This window comes from Grus americana, chromosome 28 (assembly GCF_028858705.1).
Source record: "Grus americana isolate bGruAme1 chromosome 28, bGruAme1.mat, whole genome shotgun sequence".
Lineage (NCBI taxonomy): Eukaryota > Metazoa > Chordata > Aves > Gruiformes > Gruidae > Grus > Grus americana.
This window is the reverse complement of record NC_072879.1, coordinates 835945-856663: the sequence shown is the minus strand read 5'-3', so window position 1 is coordinate 856663 and position 20719 is coordinate 835945. Positions and strand designations below refer to the sequence as shown.

The 20719-nt window shown below is 48.5% G+C and overlaps 1 protein-coding gene and 1 long non-coding RNA gene across 11 annotated transcripts in view; one reads left to right on the top strand and one right to left on the bottom strand.

Moving 5' to 3' along the window:
* Positions 1-425: 425 nt before the first annotated feature.
* On the top strand, positions 426-20056 carry LOC129197127 (uncharacterized). Of its 3 annotated transcripts, XR_008574273.1 has the most exons (10): positions 426-540; positions 1457-1769; positions 4394-4539; positions 5007-5264; positions 8339-8580; positions 9580-9870; positions 10747-10851; positions 17584-17751; positions 19187-19301; positions 19922-20056. It is a non-coding gene; the product is annotated as an uncharacterized LOC129197127 (long non-coding RNA). The 3 variants fall into 3 exon arrangements; XR_008574272.1 differs by having other exon boundaries at positions 9580-10851; XR_008574274.1 differs by lacking the exons at positions 9580-9870; positions 10747-10851.
* PTPRS (protein tyrosine phosphatase receptor type S) overlaps positions 18313-20719 on the bottom strand; it is a 162410-nt gene continuing 160003 nt past the window's right edge. For all 8 annotated transcript variants that reach the window (XM_054805126.1, XM_054805130.1, XM_054805129.1 and 5 more), the window contains one exon: positions 18313-20431. In XM_054805126.1, the coding sequence (XP_054661101.1) occupies positions 20363-20431 (69 nt within the window). In that variant the 3' untranslated portion in view covers positions 18313-20362. The remainder of the gene's footprint in view (positions 20432-20719) is intronic.

The following is a 20719-nucleotide window of genomic DNA, read 5'->3' as shown; positions in this document are numbered from 1 at the left end:
AGCGTATTTCGGTTTCCTCCTTTTGCCTTTCCGTTTGTGCCAGCTCCATCCTCGGGGTCCTGCCCGTTTGCCCTCCTCCAGCCCGGACAGCATGTTCACGCACAGGTCCCAGCTGTGCAGCCTCCTCCTGCCTGGCGCTTGCCCTGGTCCTGCCCTGCAGAGTGCTTTGCTTGGGACTTGGCCATGAACGGACCTGGGTTGCCAAGGTAGGGACGAGACGCCCGTACGCGGCGCTTTGTCTTGCGCAAAGGACCGCAGTTTCTTCTTGCTGCTTTGCACATGTCCAGCTCGCTTGGGCTGGCGAACAGCAGGGTGCCTTCACGCAAGCAGATGTTTTGCAACCTGTACTGCTGATAAAACTCCCTGAGTCAGCGTCACCAACTGTCACACGCACAATAAAGTCATTTTGTGATAATTGCTGGCAGCAATGGGAAGATGGGGATCAACAGGCTGCTTATTCCTGCTCTGAGGCCAGCAGAGGCTTTTGCCGTGTGCCCGGAGAGTGGAACAGTGGATGGAGATTCATTAACTCCTGGTCTGGTTGGAGAAAGATTTTTAGCTTGGTGAGAAGAAAGGGAGGAGATAATTACTTTTTTTTTTTAAATTTTCCTTTCTTTGTAAAGGCCAGGATTAGTTGGAAAACTAAAAATAGCAGCGTTGAGTGGGGTCAGGCTACTTAGTGCTGGAGCTGAATGGACAGCCCCAACTTCCAAAAAACCTTGTCTTCTGCTGCGTCACAGTTCTCTCACTCTGGAAGATTTCTTGTGGTATCTTCTACTGTAACAACTCTTCTTGGAAATGCGTTCCTGCAAATCTCCAGCATGTTCACACCTGGTATTTTGTGGCTCTCCCATTCACAGCCTCTCCTCCTGGCTTCCAGCTTCGCTGCTTGTGCATGGGAGGACATCACGCACTTTCAGGCACTCCCTCTTCAGTGTACTTGCTCCTTTCCTATTTGCTTTACTTTTGTGACTCTTCAGTTTAGGGAAAGAGCAGATGATGGAAAAAACCTTGTCACATGCTGTAGACATCTGTGCTTTGGCCAGTTTTGCAGAGCTTCTGTTTCTTGAGGTTATTCTGTGGGGATTTTTCTCTGTTCCCCTTCCCTTGCTGTTCGTATTAGTTCTTCATCAGTAATTCTCCTTCAGCTTGAACAAATTGCACCAGTTTAATAAAACTACTCATTAAACAGGTGCAATTCCCTTCTGGAAGAATGCCCTTGCTTTGGTTTCAGTGGTTTACTCGGGGAGTTTTAGCTTAAGGTAATCAGGAGCTGTTTTAAACTAAACTTTGCTATTTTAGTTTAATAGCAATTTGAGTTGAACTAGCGGAATTTCTCCTGAGAGCATGTCTTCTGTGGTGGCGGGCAGCGCTCATCTGGGGGCTCAGAGGAAGCCGGAGACAGATCAGCACGTTCCTTATGCCAGTTCTCTCTCTTGCTTGAATTTCTTCACAGGATAAGGTGAAGCCGTTCCTGCAGTAGGTTCCTTGGATAGTGCCGCAGTAGGCAAGTCCTTGTTGCTTTTCTTACTCGGGCTTCTTTTCCCTGCCTTCGGTATAGCTAAGTGTGGTCTAATAACCTTTTTACACCCTTTTTGAAATAATTAAATGATTGCAAAGTTCTGACCTGCAAACAGACCAAGTTGGAAAGAGTGCGACTTTGCAGAAGAGTTTTTTTCAGACGTGCGATCGTACTTTGACAGATTAAAGCAAGGAGCAACGCTGTCTGCGTGGAACCTGCCAAGTGCCCGAGCTGTCCCTCTCACCAGGTGGGTGTGATAACAGTTACCGTACAGCTATTTCCACACCCTCCCGTTGTCTGACACGTCGCTGCTGCGTGTCTGGCTGCAGGATGCCACGTGATGAGTACCTCTTGTCACCCTTGTTATTTCCTGTGGCATTAGTTTCGTGTTTCTTGGGTTAGAAGGACAATTCGTCCCTTTATCTCATTACAGGTTAATGAGGAGACCTTGTGAATAAGTTTAACCCTGTGAAATTTAAACACTGTCTGCTTTGGAGTACCTAACACAGGTGATACCTGCCAGTGCTCCCTTGCCAACAGGAATAAAGATTGAACAAAATACTTGAGATTCCAACAGAACCACTCCGAACGAGTTCCTGTGGGTTCCTGATGTCCAGCCCCACGGTCAGGTCATCTCCCTTGCTTTTCAATTCAGGAACAACTGTACTGGCACACACACACACACAAAAAAAAAAAAAACTAAAAAGGCAAACCAACTTTGGCAAAATACCAAGGCTCAAATGGGTTGGAGATGTTGAGCTAGAATTATTTGGCAGCTTTGATAGCAGAAGATGGTAACTACTTGGTTTACTTGCACACGAATAGAAAATTACTGGGAGTTATCTATTCTGCATTAGAGGAGCAAAACAATTAATTTTTTTGATTACAAGAGGGGAAACGTAAAGGTCACTGTGCAAATACTGTTTGGAATTACATAGCGACCACAGCTTAGCCACTTTTCCTGTGGAATAAATAAGAATTTGGCTGTGTTTCAGCACAGTTGACTTTGGCTTACCCCTATACCCTAGCCTTGCCATTTCAGATGCCAGCTGCTAATATCCCCCAGCAAATGAGCTCGTAGCCAAGCTGTCTCTTGAAACGGGAGTGATACCCTCCCATGTGCCCCAGATCATGGTTTAAAAATAAATAAATGGACAGATCCACTGCTCATCTGCTTCATTTAACGGAACCATCTCTCGAAAACACAGCACATTTTCTTTGATTAGGAATGAATGGTCAGTTACCCATGATACAAGCCAAGATGCTGCTGCCATTTAGAATAGCAGGGATTCATCTGCCTGACTAGAAAGATCAAATCTGAGTTGATTGTAGGTGCAGAAGGGTCACTGGACAATTTTCTACGTGGAGAAGCAATGAGATGGGGAGAAGGGCTGTTGTGCAAGTCCGATTTCCTTGTGTCTCCACTTAGATCTGAGGTTTATTTCCTTTTTGTTATCTTAATAGCTTGGAGCCACTAGAGAATATCTAGGCTGAAGAAGTGGTGCATCTGATTAATCTGGGATTGAGATATAGCACGGAATTAACACTGCAATCCAGTAGCTTTGTGTCCTGCGTTGGGTGATTAGTGTGAGATTTTTGTCAGCGTGTAGCGAAAAATCTGTCCGACTGCAACTGTTTCTGTGAGATCCCACTGCTTAGGGATGTTTCTGTTTTACAGGAACAATTTATCCTAACATTTTTTACTACTTCAGAACATAGATGATTGGCTGCTTATTAAATGCTATGATTTCTCACACTTCTGTAATGTTCTCAAATCAAGGACCTAGCCCATTTTGTCCAAATTAATTTCTCTGCCGTTTTTCTCAGTAGTAAGAGATGTCCTCATTTAGGTTTTTTTCTATCTGGGATTGAGATGTTCATGCTCAGACCTGAGTACCTAACACTCGGTCTTCAAATACGTCCTCCGGCCCATCCTGCGACCCTGTTTTCAGATGGCGTGATCCCCGTGGAGCTCTGCGATGAGCAGCAGCGCTCTGATTTATTACAGCGGCACATCGAAGCTCCCTTTTTTGAAAATTGTGCAGGGATTTCCCAACAACCCTGTGATAAAGCTGGGAAGGGAACCCCGACATCGAGCCTTCCAACCCCGGTTTACACTTGTAGGTGCTTCCCTTGACTTCGGACATTGTTTTATGTTTTTAAAAGATTTATTCTGAAAGCACTAAGACCAAACTTCATGTCTAGTTATAGCACTGCTAGAATCACCGCAATATTTCACTCTCGGCAGGTGATTGACTGCAGAGAGGGGAAACAAACCACTGATTTCCTCTGGCACACTGGGTTTTTCCTTCCACACTTTCCACTGCAGCCTGGGCTCTCCCGGCCGCTCCCAGTCCTACACCAGCGTATTTTTAACCTCACGCTCCTACCTCTCCCCCCTCACCAATAAAAGAGAGCGTCCCCTTGGGTTTCTTCTGTTGAGACCACGGCGTGAGGGGGCCTTTCCAGTCCCCCGGTGCAGTGTGAATACAGCCTGTCAGTGTCTTGTCACCTCTCTGATGTGCTTCTATTTACTGCCATAATCAGCACCCCGAAAGGCAAGGCTGAACCGCCGCTATTAAGTATAATTGTCATTGTGACAGGTCCATTGTGGGGGAGAAAATTTGTGCCTTTCAGAGCTGTCTCCCTGATAAAGAGCGGCGGTAAAATCGGGAATTAATCCCCCGGCGCAAGACTGACACGGGGATGGGGGGCTCGGGGCAGGGGCTGCGCTCCCCTCGCCTTCGGCTGGGGTCTGTGGAGCCACGGCCGCTCCCCGCAGCCCCCGGGCTGCCGACAAGTTTTCTTGTCCCTTCTTCAAATCGAGAGAGGCAAAGCATTAACCGTTCTGTCGTTTGCTCCTCTCCGCAGATTTGCCCGCCGTGGATGCGTTGTGTTCCCGTTGGGGGACACCCATGTGCGCATGGAGCCCTCGGCGTTGTGCGGGGCAGGGACGGCTTCTAGGCTGAGCCTGGGAGCGCTGGGGAGGCGCGTGGGACCACAGAGAACCGTCGCAGGTAAGTTAATTCTCTCCTGCCCCTCGAGCTCGTGGGGGGTTCCTTTTGGTCGCGTCCGATTGACCTTCCTTGCTGAAGACCAGGAGGAACCCATCTTCCTCTGGGGACCTGGACTGAGGCTCTTCCCTCCCAGCACGGCTGCGTGACCTCAGGTGATGGTACTTAAATTAAAGGTGAATCGTCACAAGCTCTCGGCAGTGCTAGTGCTACCAGAGCACTAATCAGAGTTCCCTTACAACCCTCATTTCAAGCTGTTTATTGCTACATGAGGAAAGTAGCACTGAAGCGTCTCACGATCTCAGGCATCGGATGTACTTTGGAGACAAAGTTTGAAGAAGTTCAGTTTTTCTGTGGGTTTTCCTCTCCCGACTTCTGCCTGGATACAGCTGAGCACAAAAACCCCCTCAGCTGAGAAGCTTTTATAGTTGCGTCAAGATGTCTAAGACAGTTTCTCCTAAAATATTCAGGCTTAGTCACCAGCGTGAAGGAACAGCGAAGTTCTGCGCTTTGGGAGCTGCGTGCCGACACAAATGCGCAAAACGCCTCCAGCATCGCACCTGGGACCCGGAGCCCCTGTCAGCGCAGGGGTGAAAACGAGAACGAAATTAGCTCCTGGGAGGTTCCGCCGAGCTCCGGAGCAAGCTGGGCTGTCTGCCCCGAGAGCTGCCGTGTCCCCACGTAGTTCCTGATGACGATGTTCGTCCTGCCATTGCCTCCTGCCTTAGGTACAGCATCGCGCTCTTCTGTGCCTCAGTTCCTAAATCCGTATGGTGACGGTTATAATCCTGCCATCCTTTTCCTTCTTATTTTTATGTCGGTTCTCAGTAGGGGAAGTTTCTTCTTGTGAACAGCTTTGCTTTCAATTTAACAACTCTCTGCTTTCCTGTAGAAAATTGCAAATAGGTTCTTCCAGCTGCTTTATTCCTACGCGAGGTTAACGTCTTTCCTCGGGACTTGACTGCACCGTGTTGGGTGAGGAGGAGGAAAATGCCTGCCAGGAGCGGGCTTTCAGCACTGAGCTCCTCCGAGCTCCTGGTATTTCCCTTTGGGCTTCCTCCAGTGCAGACCAAGGCGGCAAAAGATGTTAAAATCAAGGTAGTGGAACCCAGCACAGCATTTTACACTTGTTTTTTATTTCAGTGTTTTTGTGATTTATTAACTCCAAAGTAAATCAGGGAAATTTATTGCATTACATTTTTGTATTACAGTAGAATCCTGCACAATTGGGATTAAGACTGTATGGTATAGGAATAATAAACCACAGTTAAGACAGGCTTGTGCCCTGGAAATGGTTTGCAGTCTCTGCTGGGGACATACCACAGCTCTGTCTAGGACACAGCGAAAAAGGATGACGGTGCAAATAATGGGAACGTGTGGTTTGCTGTGTATACGACAGCATACGTAATTATGAGCCTTCCGGATATTTTATTTTAGCGATGCAGTAGACAAAGAAATAATAAAGCATCAAGAAAACTTGAGGCAGTTTGCCACTGCTGATGTGGTAGTGGTTACTCTTACAGAAGGATTTGAAGTTTACAGTTTCAGGGTAAATCGGGGGCAAGAAGAAACAGTATTACATGGAATTTCTGCCACCCTTTGCAGCTGCCTTCTCGTAGTGACACGCACCCAGCAGTGGGGCGGAATGAGATTATGAATGGACAAACTTATTCAGGATGCTTAATTTCTTTAAAGTGATTATTTGCTTCTAAATCCTCTCTGCTGTGCTCTAAGCGTACGCTGCGCTTCCAACGAGGTGGATAAGCTCAGAAGAAAACAAAATAAAACAGTGAATCTTTTTTTGGCATCGTAAACGTTTGGCGAGTCGGATGCTGTCTCAGATGTTAGGAGCCGATCTGGCGCAGATCCAGCATCCCCCCTAGGAAAGGCATGAGAATTACCCGTGAGAGACACATCAAATGCACAGCCGGGGCTGGATCCTGCTGCCACCAGAATTCTCCGAGAGAGAAACCGTTTTAGGTGGTTAAAAAAAAAAAAAAGTGAAAAGTAAAATCCCTGTGAATTACGTCAGGCTCTTTTGAAGTCTCGGAGGGAGCTGACGTTGATTCTGCACCTCTCCTTGGAAAGGGGCCGGGTGGGAGGACACGGACCCAGCCCGGAGCAGGGCAGCTCTGCGTGGCAGGAGCCGGGTGCTTCACCCCGGACTCCCCAGCCGGGGCCCGGGGGGGTCGCTGCCTCCCCCTAGAAACGAGGGAGCAGACAAAAGCCACCAAGATCTGATAATAAAATCTGTTTGGAACAGCTGTCTACTGACAAGTATAATAAACTGTATTAATGGTGTCATTATTATTCCCTAATTAAAAGCTAATAACTAAGAGTTAATTGCCTTTAAAAGATGAAGCAGTGCTGTGGCAGGGATTTATCTCTGTTTTTCTTTGCTTGCCTGGCTGTGCTGATATTTTCAGGCTAATTAATTGAATCAAATCTTACTGAAAACTAATAATCTCTCTGTGTCGATTCAACCAATTGAATTAAAAGGTGTTTGCTGTGTGCTCGGTTTAAAAAAAAAATATATGTGTGCTCTTTGCAACAAGTTACCTCGGGTGATGATAGTCAGCGGGGCGTAGTGTGGCACTGAGTACAAGAGGCTCTCGGTGACAAAATGTTTTGATGGGGCAGACTTTCCCCTGGTGTTAAGAGGAAGGAACTGGAGCGTCTCAGGAGCTGGAGGAATCCCGCTGCCTCTGACTCGGTTATCGCTGAGTAACTGTTCTGGTGTAGATGGACGCAAAGCACCTGCAGCCTTAGTAAACGGGTGTTTATCCAGAGACAGCAAAAAAATAAAATACAGCCATTCTGAGGTTTTCTCTTCAGATGTTGACTAAGATTTTTACGGTAAGTGCGGGACGAAGCGTCGTTAGGATATGATCTTTTTCCATCTGATGGGCGAGAAGCCATTTACAAGTCTTTTAAGTCTAACGAGTGCTGGGACCGTTTGCAGGCGCGGGTGTTGGTTTCTGCCGCCCCCCGTTTCCCCTCCATGGCTGCGCTCCCGTGTGGGGCTGTTTTGGGGTGTAGGTACAGCCGCAGACACGGAGCAGTGCACCACCTTCTCTCCTACCTCAAAATTCCCATCCCTGCCCCAAAAAAAGTACCATTTCAGCATCCCCCTTACGAGCTGCTGACACTTGTGTGATGCTAATTGAAAGGAACCAAATGTTCTCTTTGGAAGTTCACTTTATCAGTGTTAATCTTCTCTGTGGAGTAATTTTATTAAAGTTCCCCAAAGAGCAAATTGTAAATTCATTAGCGCCCATTTTGGACAGCACCCTCCCTCACTTTGGGTAAAAAAGAGATTAGAAGTCATCTGGGCTCCATGATAATTAAAAAGAAGATGCTCAAACATAATTCTTAATTAAACAGTAATGAGATAAGAACTTGTGTAGTCTGCTTTTAGTCTGTTGGAAAGATGCAGGTTCCCATTGTAATTATGTGATTTATGATCTTCCACACAAAGATGTAATTAGGTTTTTTCCCCCCTTTTTAAAATTTAAACATTATTTAGATAAAAAATTGCGCAGCAATTTGAATCTGCTTTTCCTGGTGGAATAGTAATTTGTTTTGATTTATCTTTAGGTTTCAACCTAAAAATTTCCTCCGTAGCTAAGAGGTGATACCCTAAAATAGAAGAACCCCCTGCACGGCTGGGAGCCCGAAGGAGAGGGAGGCGGGTTGTTGGGTGCGATGGGATGGCAGTGGGAGATGGGGACTGAGACATTTGAGGCCAAGAAATTGTGAAAGCATTTCTTCCCGCTTAAAAAGGTGAATTTTGTGTTTCCAGATGTCGCCTGTGGATCGCTTCCCCCTCTGATGCTGACCTGCCGTACGAATTAGACCCGTAGATGGTTTGTTTCTGCCTCTCTCGTCCTCTGTGAAGGGCTGGAGCGAGCCCTCAGCGAGCCTTTGCAAATCATCACCGGGGAGTTTGAACGCACCTGCCTCGGTGGAGTTGCGCAGATATTAAACCCATGCAGACAGCTGTCCATGAAACGGCATTCCGCTCTGCAGGAGAGCGTGCCGGAGGTGAGCAAGTCGTTTATGATTTCTTTGTTTAAACTCCTGTTTGAGTCTGCTTTTGCGACTCCGCTCTCTTGGACAAGCGTTGCCCCGCAGCTCATCGTTTTGTCCCAAATTCACCCAGTCCCATGTCATCGCAGTACAGGCCGTGCATGGCACCACGGTGGGAATTCCACCTCGCTGGCACAGGGAAAAAGGACACGGTGGTTTGAGATCAGATTGGCGAGGGCTGTGGAAAACAGTGAGAAGAGCACGAGGTCTCCCTTGTGAATAAATGTCTGTGGGAGATGAACATGACTTCTTGGTCTTGCTGCTTCACAAGAGTAATGCTAAATTGGCCCTAGGAAAAAAAGAAAAAAAAAAAAGCTGAAGTCTCCAGACCCTCTGCTTTGCAGGGCTTTTGCAGAGATTTAGACTGAAAGGACAAGGATTGGGACAGAGGTGTTCATCATGGAACAGAGAGAGTGGGATTTGGTCTGTGGCCTGTCACTGGTACGAGACCGTTTCAAAGAAGGAATTTTTCATGTGTTGCATCATCCTTGGCACAGATGGTTTCTGTCGTGCCCTTTCCAGCTGAACCTGGCTGACCAGACCGTGCTGACACGAAGATCCTCCCTTCCCTCCTCCCGGCACCTTATTCACTGCCGTGCCACCGCTGTGGGATTTCTTCAGTCGCTTCTGGCACTTTCTTAGCTTGGCTACGAATATTGTTTGCCGTCACGGCCTGGTCACCTCTGAGTCCTGCTCTTCAGGGGAACTGGGACAGGAGAGATGTCCCTCCTTTCCTCCTACACAGCAGAACATCCCACCCGCCAGACAAAGAGCTTTGTAAGTGTTGTTAAAGGGTCTGGGAGTCTGAGCAGCGTCTTCTGAATATAACAGCCTCCGAAGCTGAGAACACGAGGGTCAACCACCAGTTTTCTCTTAATTTTGGAAGTGCAGTTTTCTGGGATCCTTTCTTTTGTATGATGGCTGTAGCAGATTTTCTCTTTGCTTCTCTTTCAGATAACGAAGCAGAGAACAACGTGAATTCTTTTGTTTGTGGCCAGGAAGGGGCCGTTAGTGCTGCCCAGCTGCTTTGCTGCCCGAATCACACACCTGAAGCCACTTTCCAGCCCTGCTTTGCTCCAGCCCTGCTCCATCCTGCACTTGCTGGTGCAGGGGCGGCCAGGCAGGTCCCCGGGCAGCGGCTCAGCGTCACCGAGAGGCTTTGCTTTCCCCGGGATGGAGGTTAGCTGGTACGGGCGAAGGTCAGTGGGGCTTCTGTTGCAGGATGTGGTGGATCTGCAGCGACAGGTACTGGCGGTTTCTTAGCAATAGTCCTCCCAACTTGTTCCCCTTTGTTACTCTCTTGTCCTTCCTCCATCTTCTCCCAAGACATTTTCACCGTCCCACTGGCGGGGGGGGCGCTGGAGATCAAAATGTCTGTGTCTCACCCCCCCCCCCCCCCAATCAATGTTGTTTGCTGGTACAAAGTGCCTGGCACCAGTTGCCCCAGGAGGCTGTAAGGGTTTGGTGGGGGTGTGAAAAAGCTCATGTGGATCCTGCTCTGTCCCGGAGGTGGTGGTGACCATGTGGCATCCAGGGAGACCCCCCAGGGCAAACTCAAGTCAAATGGAGCTGCCAGGAGACGGAGAAGCACGGCCCCACTCATCCAGCCTGCTTCTTGGGGCTCACTGAAAGCTGGCATCGCTTCTCGGAAGCTTCAGCATCTCTTCAACCCCTAAAAATATTTCGTGGGTAATATCTGCAGGGCCCACGGTATTTTTTTTAATAATTTCCCTTTTTCTTTTTTTTGTCATTTGCATTATATTTCTGGCTGTGTGATTCAGTGAGGTGCCGTATGCCTCGACTGTCATCTCCAGGCCAGTCTGTAGGAAGGATTTGCACCTCACCCCCAAGGCAAATGCTCCGCAAGCTTCATCTCGTTGTAGTGTTTTGGAGGAAGTGAAGATGGATGCATATTACACCAAAATTTCACTGTCTCTTCCTCCCCCACATTTTAGGAGAATATGTATAAATCTCTGCTGTGTCCTCTTTTGTCTGTTAAATGTAGCAGTATGGAAAATGTTATTTCAGTTTTATCTATTTTAAAATGATCGTATGGATTAACAAACCAAGCAGAAGGTCTCTGCTGCTGTTTAACTTGCTGTCACTGTGTCCTTTTGGAAGACTCGGGGCTGCAGGTCACTGGAAGAGCTTCCTATTTCTGCTGTATCGTATTTCTGACAGTAACGCTGGAGGTGCCAGTGCCGACCTGTTTGGAACAACAGCTTGGTGAGGTTTGGAACATAGTGGAGATGCCTTCAAAAAATCTGGCCTTCTTGAGATGTCTTGATATGATTGTGCCACGATGAGTTGTGTTGAAAGCTGCGGTTAGGTTTTATTAAGAAAACTCCCTTTGATGTCTGGCAGAAATGAGTTAGGTTGCTGTAAGGGACTGAATTACAAAAAGGAACATCAAATACAGATTTCCACCAGATTGCATTGTCCGTTCCTTGTTGTTGTCTGGGTTTGGCCAAGGAAAGTGAAGGAAGTTGCTCTGGTCTAGTCCTGGTGTTGCCGTGATGGTGAGGAACAGCAAAACCCAACCCAGAGCATTTGAGGTGGGTTAAACAAACTGCACAGTAAAGGTCTCGCAACTCCCCTTTCCCCACCCCTGTCTTTAAAGTGGGACATCTGCTTATTTTAATGGTGAGTCCTGGAAATGCAGAAACTCCAGTGGAGCCTGGGCTGTGCAACTGGGAGCCGTCAGTGCAGCTGCCTCCTCCAGGCATCTCCCCACCCCACCTTCCTTCTCCTGAGGCGTAACCCAATGGTAGACACCTCCCGAGCCTTAAACAGGGCCCTAAAAATATTCAAGTGTGTGTGTGTGTGTGTGTATATACATAAAATGAGTCTGGCTCATTCTTTGTCCACAGAAATACCAGTGTGCCATCCCCATCCATGCCGTGGGGCCGTTGGTTATTCCGCTGGGAAGCGCTTGGCTCTCCCAGCTGGAAGGAGATGGGAGGAAGGGCCGATGGAAGTGGAACCTAAATTAGGAATGTTTAGCAATTTCCTGAACAACACCTTACATGCAGCTCAGGCAGAATGTTATGTATTTAAAGAAAAGATTTTTTTTTTTTTAATCATTTGGACACAATTTTTTTTAGAGGGGTTTATTATCCTCAGTAAGCCTGGGATAAAACCCTTGTGTAACCTATTAATCTGGGATTGCCATCTGCATGTACGTGTGTGCTTGTATGTATGCATCGCCGTATACGTACACAGATGGATGGGGCCCCAAACTCGTAATCAGGAATCTCTCTTTAATGACTGCAAGGGAATTGTGCGTGTCGGTCTTTTGAGAGATAAAGGCGTGATGAGACGGCAGCAGCAGCGTTTGATCTCTGTACAAATTGCAAAGGGATCTAGAGTTATCGCTCTAGTGCATAGATGGATGGACAGATAAGTAGACAACAGAAAAATAGGCAGATTAAAGATGGACGGGGATGAATACGTGAAATGGCTGGAGGGAGCGCACTGTTAATAAATAGAAACGTAGCGCTGCTGTTCAGGCTTCAGCCGTCTTCCCAGGTTTGAAACAATCTGGTAATTTGATTTTATTGTGAATAGTTAATGCAGGCGCAAGAGGCAGGCACAGCTGTACGCCCGGGTGAAGTTTTCAAACGAGATTGCTTTACTACTTGTGGGGGCACGGCTATGCCCTGGTTAGTCACCAGGACGGTGTTTTCTTCACCTTCTTTGTAATTCTGTGTTCTTTATCTGCTGTATCCTAAATGCGACTTTCAAATACGTACCCCCCTCCGCTCCAGAGATGTTTCAAACCCCAGTAAAAGCAGAGGGGCTGAGCCTTACCCTCCTCCCTGGCCTTCCGCAGGCGCCGACGGGGGCTGAAGCCGTCTCCTTTCCACGACCACGTTTAACACCTCCTGCGTCACCTCTCACAGGAAATTACAGGTCAAGCGAAAGCAGCACTTGGGATTCAAACTTAGATTTGTCTTGTGGATCTCCACGGCTGGCAGAGCTGAGTCCCAATCCTGCTGTTAGCTGAGAGGTCAGCGTGTGCAGAGTGAGCCAAATGTTATCAACTCCGCTTATCTGTAGATGGACTGGGGGCATGGGGATGTGCGGTGGATCCATCCAGCCCGATTCAGCACCACCAATGCCCATCAGCCCAAGAGGGGAACGACCGGGGCGTCTCACGTCCGCACGCTTGGGCTGGCAAACCAGGGGCTGAGGGACCGTCCTTGGGGTTCGGGGAGTCAAAGGTGTTGGGGTGACGCTCTTGGCATGCCAACGTAAGAGGGTTTCACTGGGTAACCGGGCTCCGCTCCAGGCTGGAACGGTGTTTGGCCTTGCAGAACAGCTGCCACACGGATCTGGGATGGCTCCGAGAGTTGGTGTTGGACGAGCTGAGGGTGGTGCCAAGGGCAGGAGGGGTGTGAGCAGTTGGTGGCAAGGAAGTGGTCGCCAGGGGTGGGCTTTTCCCTCGGACCCTGCAGAAGGGACAGAAGCTCGGGTGCAAGGAGGGCAAGCTGTGACGGTTCTTGGGCTGCAGCTTCCGTCGTGCTTCAACATGGGATTTGTTCCTGGAAGGGGAGAGAGGGTTTCTGGGCAGCCGTGGGCGCAGGGAAGGGGCAGTGGCATGTCCGTTCAGGGATGTGTTGTGACGCTGCCATAAAAGTGATTGAACTTGTTGTGGTTTCCTCCTTAGGAAATTTGGGAGCAGTCTCCCTGTATCCCTTTCCCAGTGGATGCACTTGTTGAGATAGTAAGACAATTTTCTCAGCGCCTACGAGGGTATTTACTTTTTCCATTTCAGTTCTACATCTGTTCAGTTACCGACTTGGAATTTGCAACCATCTTATTTAGGAGAAGGAATTGATTTCTCATTCTGTTACTGCTTCTCTTGGTATAATTAAGGCATATTGCAACATGAAGAATTTCTCCTGGCCTGGGAACTGGTTTGCCACTTGGGTAATTCTGTAAACCAAGAAAGGCTTTTCCTTTTCCTCTGGAATGTAAATTACAGTTACATCTACTTTAAAGTCTTTGTTCTGCTGCAGGGGACTGAAGGGGCTCTTGGTTTAGGTTTGTGCAGAGGCGTAGGGGCTTTTGCAAATCAACCCCTTAGTGATTTGGCATCCAGGCCGGTGCAAATTAAGTCTGATGCACGAGCTGGTTTTGCCCAGCGTGGTGTAAATGAGAACTGGGACGAGCTGCTGCTGTGAGCTGACGCGCCGGCCCATCGCTGCGGGGAGCCGCGGCTTCCTGCGGCAGCACCGGCTTGGCCGTGGGGGTCCGGGTGCCTGCTCTGTCCTCGCGGCCCCGGCGGGACATCCCACCGCAGACGGAGGGACGGACACGGGGGGGTCTCCGCTGCCTGGGGGTGAGGCGGTCAGGCTGGACCGGGCAGGGTGGGGTTGTCCTGGTTGTGCCAGGACGTGGGCTGGGGTCTGCAGGTGGCCCTGGAGAGGGGCTTGGTGGCCTTCCAGCAGCTGCGCTCGAGCAGAGGAAGAGTAATGCAGAAATGAGTCTGGACGTAGCATACGTAGAGTTATGTTGGGGCGGGGGCGGCTTAAAGACACATTTATTAAACTGTGAAAAGAATCGGTTCAGGATTTACATATAAATGATGTCAGCAGTGCCCTGAGATCCACCCGGAGGGCTGTGCAGGGGTGGGCGCTGGCTGCAAGGTTACAGCGAGGGGCTGGGGGGCTGAGTACCGTCTAGCGCAAGGTGGGGGTCACCTGGGGTCCCTGGTGATGGGACCAGCGTTGGCCGGCGTCAGCTCTGAGTCCTACCGGGGCTGCTCCTGCCTGAATCCGCTGCTGCGGGATGCTGCTCCTCGGAGCAAACTCTGAAATATCCCCGGACACTCTCCGTAAGGAAAACGTGCGCTGTGGCCTGTTGTGGAGGGATGGGCTAGGCTCCGCTCTCCGCGTCTCTCTCGCCTTTAGTAACAGAGGGCTCTGCAGCTGAGTCCCTTGTAAAGCCACTGTCTGTGCTTTAACCTGGGTCCTCCGTAAGGAATCGTATCAGTGCAGATCTAGAGCCCTGGTGACAGTCCCGTTCTGTAAAAATATTACCCGCAAAGATGGACTCCTTCCACCGTGTGCCAGCATTGCTAATAAACTTGCTGTCGAAGCTGTCTGTTGGAGCTCATATTAAAGAAAGAGGGAGACAGAGACATTAAAAAAAGACCCTTGGATCAATAAGAACCAAGAGCCTTCCCTGCTGCCCTGCTGAAAATGGGCATTAATGGACCATCACTTAGTGTTTAATTAAAATAAAAGGGAAGTCAGCAGCGTGCCAGGTTTCAGGCGGGTGCTGTCTGGCAGAGCAAGCCCTGAAAGACTGAGCTTGTAGCAAGAACTCCAATTTCATTTGCTCTTTGCAGCGAGGACCGGCGCCGTGGCTCAGCCAGGGTGTACCAGGCACATCCTGGCGCTCGGAATCATTTATGCTTAATCACACCACTAGCGCATCGATCTAGCGCATTCAGAAACCGCAAGTTAGAATGTAATTTCAGCAGCTTATGAGCACCAGTAAAGGGCTGTGTCAGTGGGAATATTACGTGCAGATTTTTTTTCAAGTCTTCGTGGTGACTCGGCTGAGGATGTCCTGGTCTAAAACAGGGAGGGAGAGCAGGAAACCTGCTGGTTAGCTTGTGTGCTAAAGTGAATCTGTGAAAAGCTTTGCAGTATGCATTACACTGACTGAAGTCAAAGGAGCAAGTGGTCCAGCTAGGAGGTTTTTGTGGAGCTGAGATCAGGTCTCTGCAGGTCCGCTGCTATTCCTCTCGCCCTTAGCAGCTTGTATGTAGCAGCCACTCTGTGCTTGCGGTGCTTTTGGTTTTTCTGCTGTTATCTTTAGGTATCGAAACGCGCAAGGACTGGCACAGTTTGGCTCTGATGGTCTGAGTCAGCCCCTGCCTGGCCCTGAGCAATGTGAGGGTTTTTTTTTTTTTTTTTTTTTTTTTTTTTTTTTTACCCCAGACCACCGAGCACTTTGTTTTGGTTATTTTGGTACATCCAACCCAGAATTCCCACCAGTTCCGGCTGCAGGGAACTGCAGAGGTATTTATTGGTGATGGGCATCTCAGCTCCCTTCCTTGACAGTGGGATTTTGCTGAGTGGCCAAATCAGGACACTTCAGCTGGGTGGGTTGTTTTTTTTTTTGGTGGTTTTTTTTTTTTTTGGTGGGTGTTTTTTTTGTTGTTGTGGTTTTTTTTTTTTTTTTCCTGTGCCAGACTCGTTCTCCAGAGCATCCCAGTGTGTCCGTGGGCTCAGGATGGAGGGCGCTGCTGCCTCTTTCCTCCTGCATGCTTGTCCTGATCTCATGGGGTGAGGAGCAGCAGGGAGCTGAGTTTGTTACCTCTAATACAGACTGCTTACATTTCTTTTCATGTACTTTAAGTTTTGCATGGAGTGATTTAATGGAAATCAGAAGGCAAAGATGATAATGCGTTGGTGTGTGTTTTTTTTTTTTTTTTTCCTAGCAATGATGTTTGTGTTTCTTGATGGGCTGGGCAGAGCTGTTGCAGGACCAGCACCACTGCAGTAGTGTCACAGCAGACTCAGTATCATTCCAAGTCTTTGCAGCTTTTCTAAGCTTTACTCTTGTGCTGAGATTTCATCTGTATTGCCTTCTCTAACTGGCTTTCTACTGCATTGGTTGGGGTTGGGGGTTGTGTGTGGGGTGGTGTGGTTTTTTTTGTTTGTTTTTTTTAATTTTAAAGCTTTACCTGGTTCCCAGCTGTTGTTCCAATTCTCTTTGTCACTCACCTTCCTGTACTCTGGGTGGTCTTTATTTCTGTTCTGTAAGGTGTGGGTTTTTTTTTTTTTTTTTTTTTAATCTCAACGGGGAATGGTCATGCCAGCTAAAAAAAAAAAAAAAAGGATTGTGCAAAAAATAAGAGACTGGAGAGTGGTGACGAGAGCGATTAGCGTCACAAGAGACACAAGCATTGTATGGCAGGAGAGCTGGGAGGCAGAGGATGGAGCCAGGGAGGCTGATGAACAGAGCTGGGAAGAAAAATCAGTTTTTCCTTTCTAGTCGTCAATGATAAAATAAAGTGCGCAGCAGAAATCAGCATAGTGAGTGATGCAAGGTTGAACAATGCCGTCCTGTGTTGTACTCCTGAGCTGTAGAGTTCAGTGCTGCAAATTATCTTTATGAATCCAGGAGATTATGAAGAGTCAAAAATCATTGCTGTTCCTGTAACTGCCTGAAGGTACTCACATACATGAGACACAATTATAAACCAGGTGATCTCCCCGTGCCCCCTTTTATTCCTGTGCCATCAGGGCTGTTGCTGTTTGGTTGGCTCCCCACCTGCTCCATCTATTGCCTGGAGTAGCATTTTGCAGGGGACGCAGGTCCCTGGGGTCACGGCTCACTTCTTGCTGTTTGAGCATGGTTCTGTGCTAACTTGGTGGGGTGTGGGGTTTTTTTTTGTTTTTTGTTTTTTTTTTTTTTTAGCTAGGTGGTGTCATTGTAGTTGGGAGGGGTGGTTTGTGCTGGTACAGCCCATCTGTAAAGGGGAGGGAGGGGGAAAAGCTGACAGAATATTCCCATTGTCCTGCTGCTTCCAAAGGCGGTGTCCTGGCCAGCCTCTCCCCGCCTGCGTCCTTTCTGTCCTCACGTGGCTGCGGGGGACGCTGAGTCTGGACTGAGCCTGCGCTGTGAGCACAGACCTACTAAAGACTAAGGTTTAGCTTATTAGCTATAACTCTGGCTCAGCTGGACAAAGCTTTGTAAGTGGCTCAGGTTGGCACCGAGACATTTTGTGCTTTCAGCAGGTTATGGCGGCGCAGGCCTTGCCAGGCACGGAGGAGCTGCGAGCTGCTTTCTCCTCTCGGACAATTCCCCTCAGTGCAGCCGTGGGAACTGCCGTCTGCTGCGGCCACGAGCTTCACATGGGACCTTTGGCTTTTGCTGCCTTCTGCTTTGGGTAAGTCTGTTCACCGAGATTTATTTCTTTTTCCCCCCTCCTTGCAGGCTTGGAGCCGTCAGCCAGTGCCAGGCACCTGAACAGTTTTGGCAACCTCTGCCCCTCTGGACTCCAGACTGAGTCGGACGGGTTCTACTCCTCTCAAAGGCACTGGCCCCCGAAAGGGAAATGTAGACAAGTCAGCAGAAATGTCACCCAAGGTTTTAAACCTCAGGGTAAGCATAACCCCTGCCACCACGGCTTCTCCGTTGAGCCACGGCCCTGTGTGCGCTCATGCCGAAGTCCACACTGCTACAGCTAAAGTAGCAGCAAGCATGGCCTGCGGCCGCCCGGTCTCCAACTGAGCTCGGTTCTTTGCAACCACGTCTGGCTTGGAAAAGAGGTGGCCTATGTTTAGAAGGAGCATAAGCACAGCAGAGGGAGAGCAACCTGCTACCTGGGCGCCAGCGACGACGCTTTTGCAGTCGCTGCGTTACACAGAGCAACCGCTGCGGTCGGTGCCCGCTCCTACCAACAAACAGGTTTGCAGTCAGGCCTTTCAGACAATCTTCCTTTAATACAAAGTCAATATATCTACATACACAGTGGTATGAAAACCACTTACTGGTTCAGTTTGAAATAACAGTGTGAAAGCAACAGCACTTTGCTCTCATACAAAGGAAAAAACCTCCCCCCTCCCCCCAACTTGTCCTGTAAGATTTTGCTGCAACATACTTAAAAATTTGGGCAACTTTCACACAAATAAGAAGTAAAATCTCAAAGAAGCCTTTTGTTAATTTCTTTTTTCTTTTTCAGTTAAAGACAGGAAATAGACTGTTGTGGGGTTTTCTGGGTAGCACTTGATGGCCATGATTAATCATTCTAGAAAAATAAAAAAAGGTAAAGTCACAGGCAAGCAGTGTTCAGGGCAGTGCGTCTTTTCCTCTGTGCCCTTCTGCGAGAAAACTCCTTGTCACAGAGACTTGTGAGAGCATTGTATCTACAACCCAGCGCACGTACAGACTTGGGCCGTTACCTCCGTGCCACGTTTGATGTTAAAAACCCCGCGTGTGCGCTGACGTGTGCCACGGCTCCAAAATCGCCGTCTTTCTGTCTCCAATCATCTTAAGACACTGGTATGGTTTAGTCTCCCAGTTCAGCCCTGGCCCTGTTAAGAGCGGGCAGCACGGCCACAGCTGAAGGGGAGGGGGTTGGCACTGCCGCCGTCGGGGCCTGCCTGCCGCTCTCGCGCCCTTCCGGAGACACGTGATATGTCTGCGATTTAGAACAAAAGAACCCAAAAAAAAAAAAAAAAAAAAATCCAGAAAGGACATTTTGTTCTTACATGAGCAAGTTAAACCTTTTAAATGGTAGAAAAGCAATATGTAGAAGTAGCAATTTGCACTGCATTTTTATATATCACAGCCATTACACGTAACATTTCTACAGTGAAAAAATAGACTGTCTTTGAACATAATATGAACAAATAAGCAAATTTTTCTTTTAAATTCATTGACTGATATTCTTTGTCTTTTTTTAAAAAAAAAAGGAAAAAATACACTATTTAAAAAAAAAAAAAAGGTAATGTCACTTGTTACAGTTACATCGATACTTTAAAGAAAGCCACTCACAGTATATGCCATTGAATGCATCTTACTTGATCTTTCCCAGTTATTTATACAGCTAGGGCACGTTCGTAGCTGTGCCAACGGGCTTGGTGTGATGTGGTACCGGGACAGTCCTGAGATCTCTCTGCATCGCTCCCGGAGAGCCGCTGTGTTCAGAGGTGAGGGGTGGCAGCAAGAAGCGGCTGGCTATTGGAAATAAATTTCTTAAGGGTGCTTCTCGGGTTCCTTGCGGAGAGATGCTCCTGGCCTTCTGCGGCCGGAGCTGGCGGGGCGGCACAGCTGCTTGCAGCAGAAGTGGTGGGGGGGTGTGAATGTGCAAAGAGAATGGGAAAGGGGCCGCCTTTACGGGGCGTCCCACCACCGCTCAACTTAATGCCTTTGTGGAGCTGGATGTGCTGAAAAGGGGGAAGGGAACCAGCAGTCAGCGATCCCAGCCCAGCAGAGCTGCCAGCTCTACCTGTCCCAGGGGTGTGCGAGGGGAGGGGGCCACACCACACAGCCAGGTCTGGGTCTTGTATCTCTTTCTCTAGAATTTTAAATATCCTAAAAAATAAATTTTGGAATTAGAAGAAATGAGGAATGTTCCAAGTATTCAAAATGTGAGCTATAAAACCTCTTGCGTGGCAGGGGCATTCAGTGAATGCTGTTTGCAAGGTGCCTGTAAGCCCAGAATCATCCCAATGTTGATACTGAGGTTAGTAAGACTCCAGCTAGAAGAACTCCTGACCCTAAGTTTGCCTAAGTGTTGAGATTTAGTTCCTTTTCTTATCTTTTACAGAACACCTTCAATTCTGCAAGTGACTTCCTTTAAAGACTGCCAACTATATTAGTAAATAAACTGAACTCTAATGATGTAACCGAAGTCGGTTTCCTTCCCTTCTCCAGCGGTAACGTTTCGCAAGGTGTGTTTTAGCTTTTGGATCTGTTTCATGATGTCCATACGTCCTCCACAGCGAACACCACTTGAGGTAACAAGAGCAGTTCACCACTTAAAGCAGTCCTCCAGCAATCTCCTGAGCTGCCTCTTCGCGGTCCAGGTTACAACATGGAGTTCCTGAAGGGGTGTTCCTTTCAGTCCTTCCCCCTGCTCCCCAATGCATTGTCCAGATGAAAAGATACTTCTTCTGATTCAGTTTTGTAAGTTCAAGCGCTCCTCCTGGGTCAAAAGAGGCCTTCCAGGACTTAAGTGGTTGGTAGAGTCTGCACAACGGATGGCTTTTTATGTTGCATAGTGATCAAAACTTCCCAGATACTCCAGCGCTGCCTGGTAACAGAACTGGTATTCATCCTGTGAACAGGAAAGAGAACCAGCTTCAGAGGTTTGAAACAGCTCCTCAGGATCCCTGCCCGGCTTTCCAGATAGTGCACGCTGGGGCAGGAACCACGCGCAGATTCTTTTACTCTCAAAGAGCTGCGAACTGCTGGGAAGGGAAACCCCTTCCCCTTACTGCCTGCGCATCTCATCGTGTCATCCCAGCACAAACCTCTGCAGCCAGCGCGGGCTGGGGTTCGGGGCAGGTGAGTCCCCCCTTACCTCGGAGGCAGCTAAGAATCAGGGCTGGCAGCCTGGGATGAA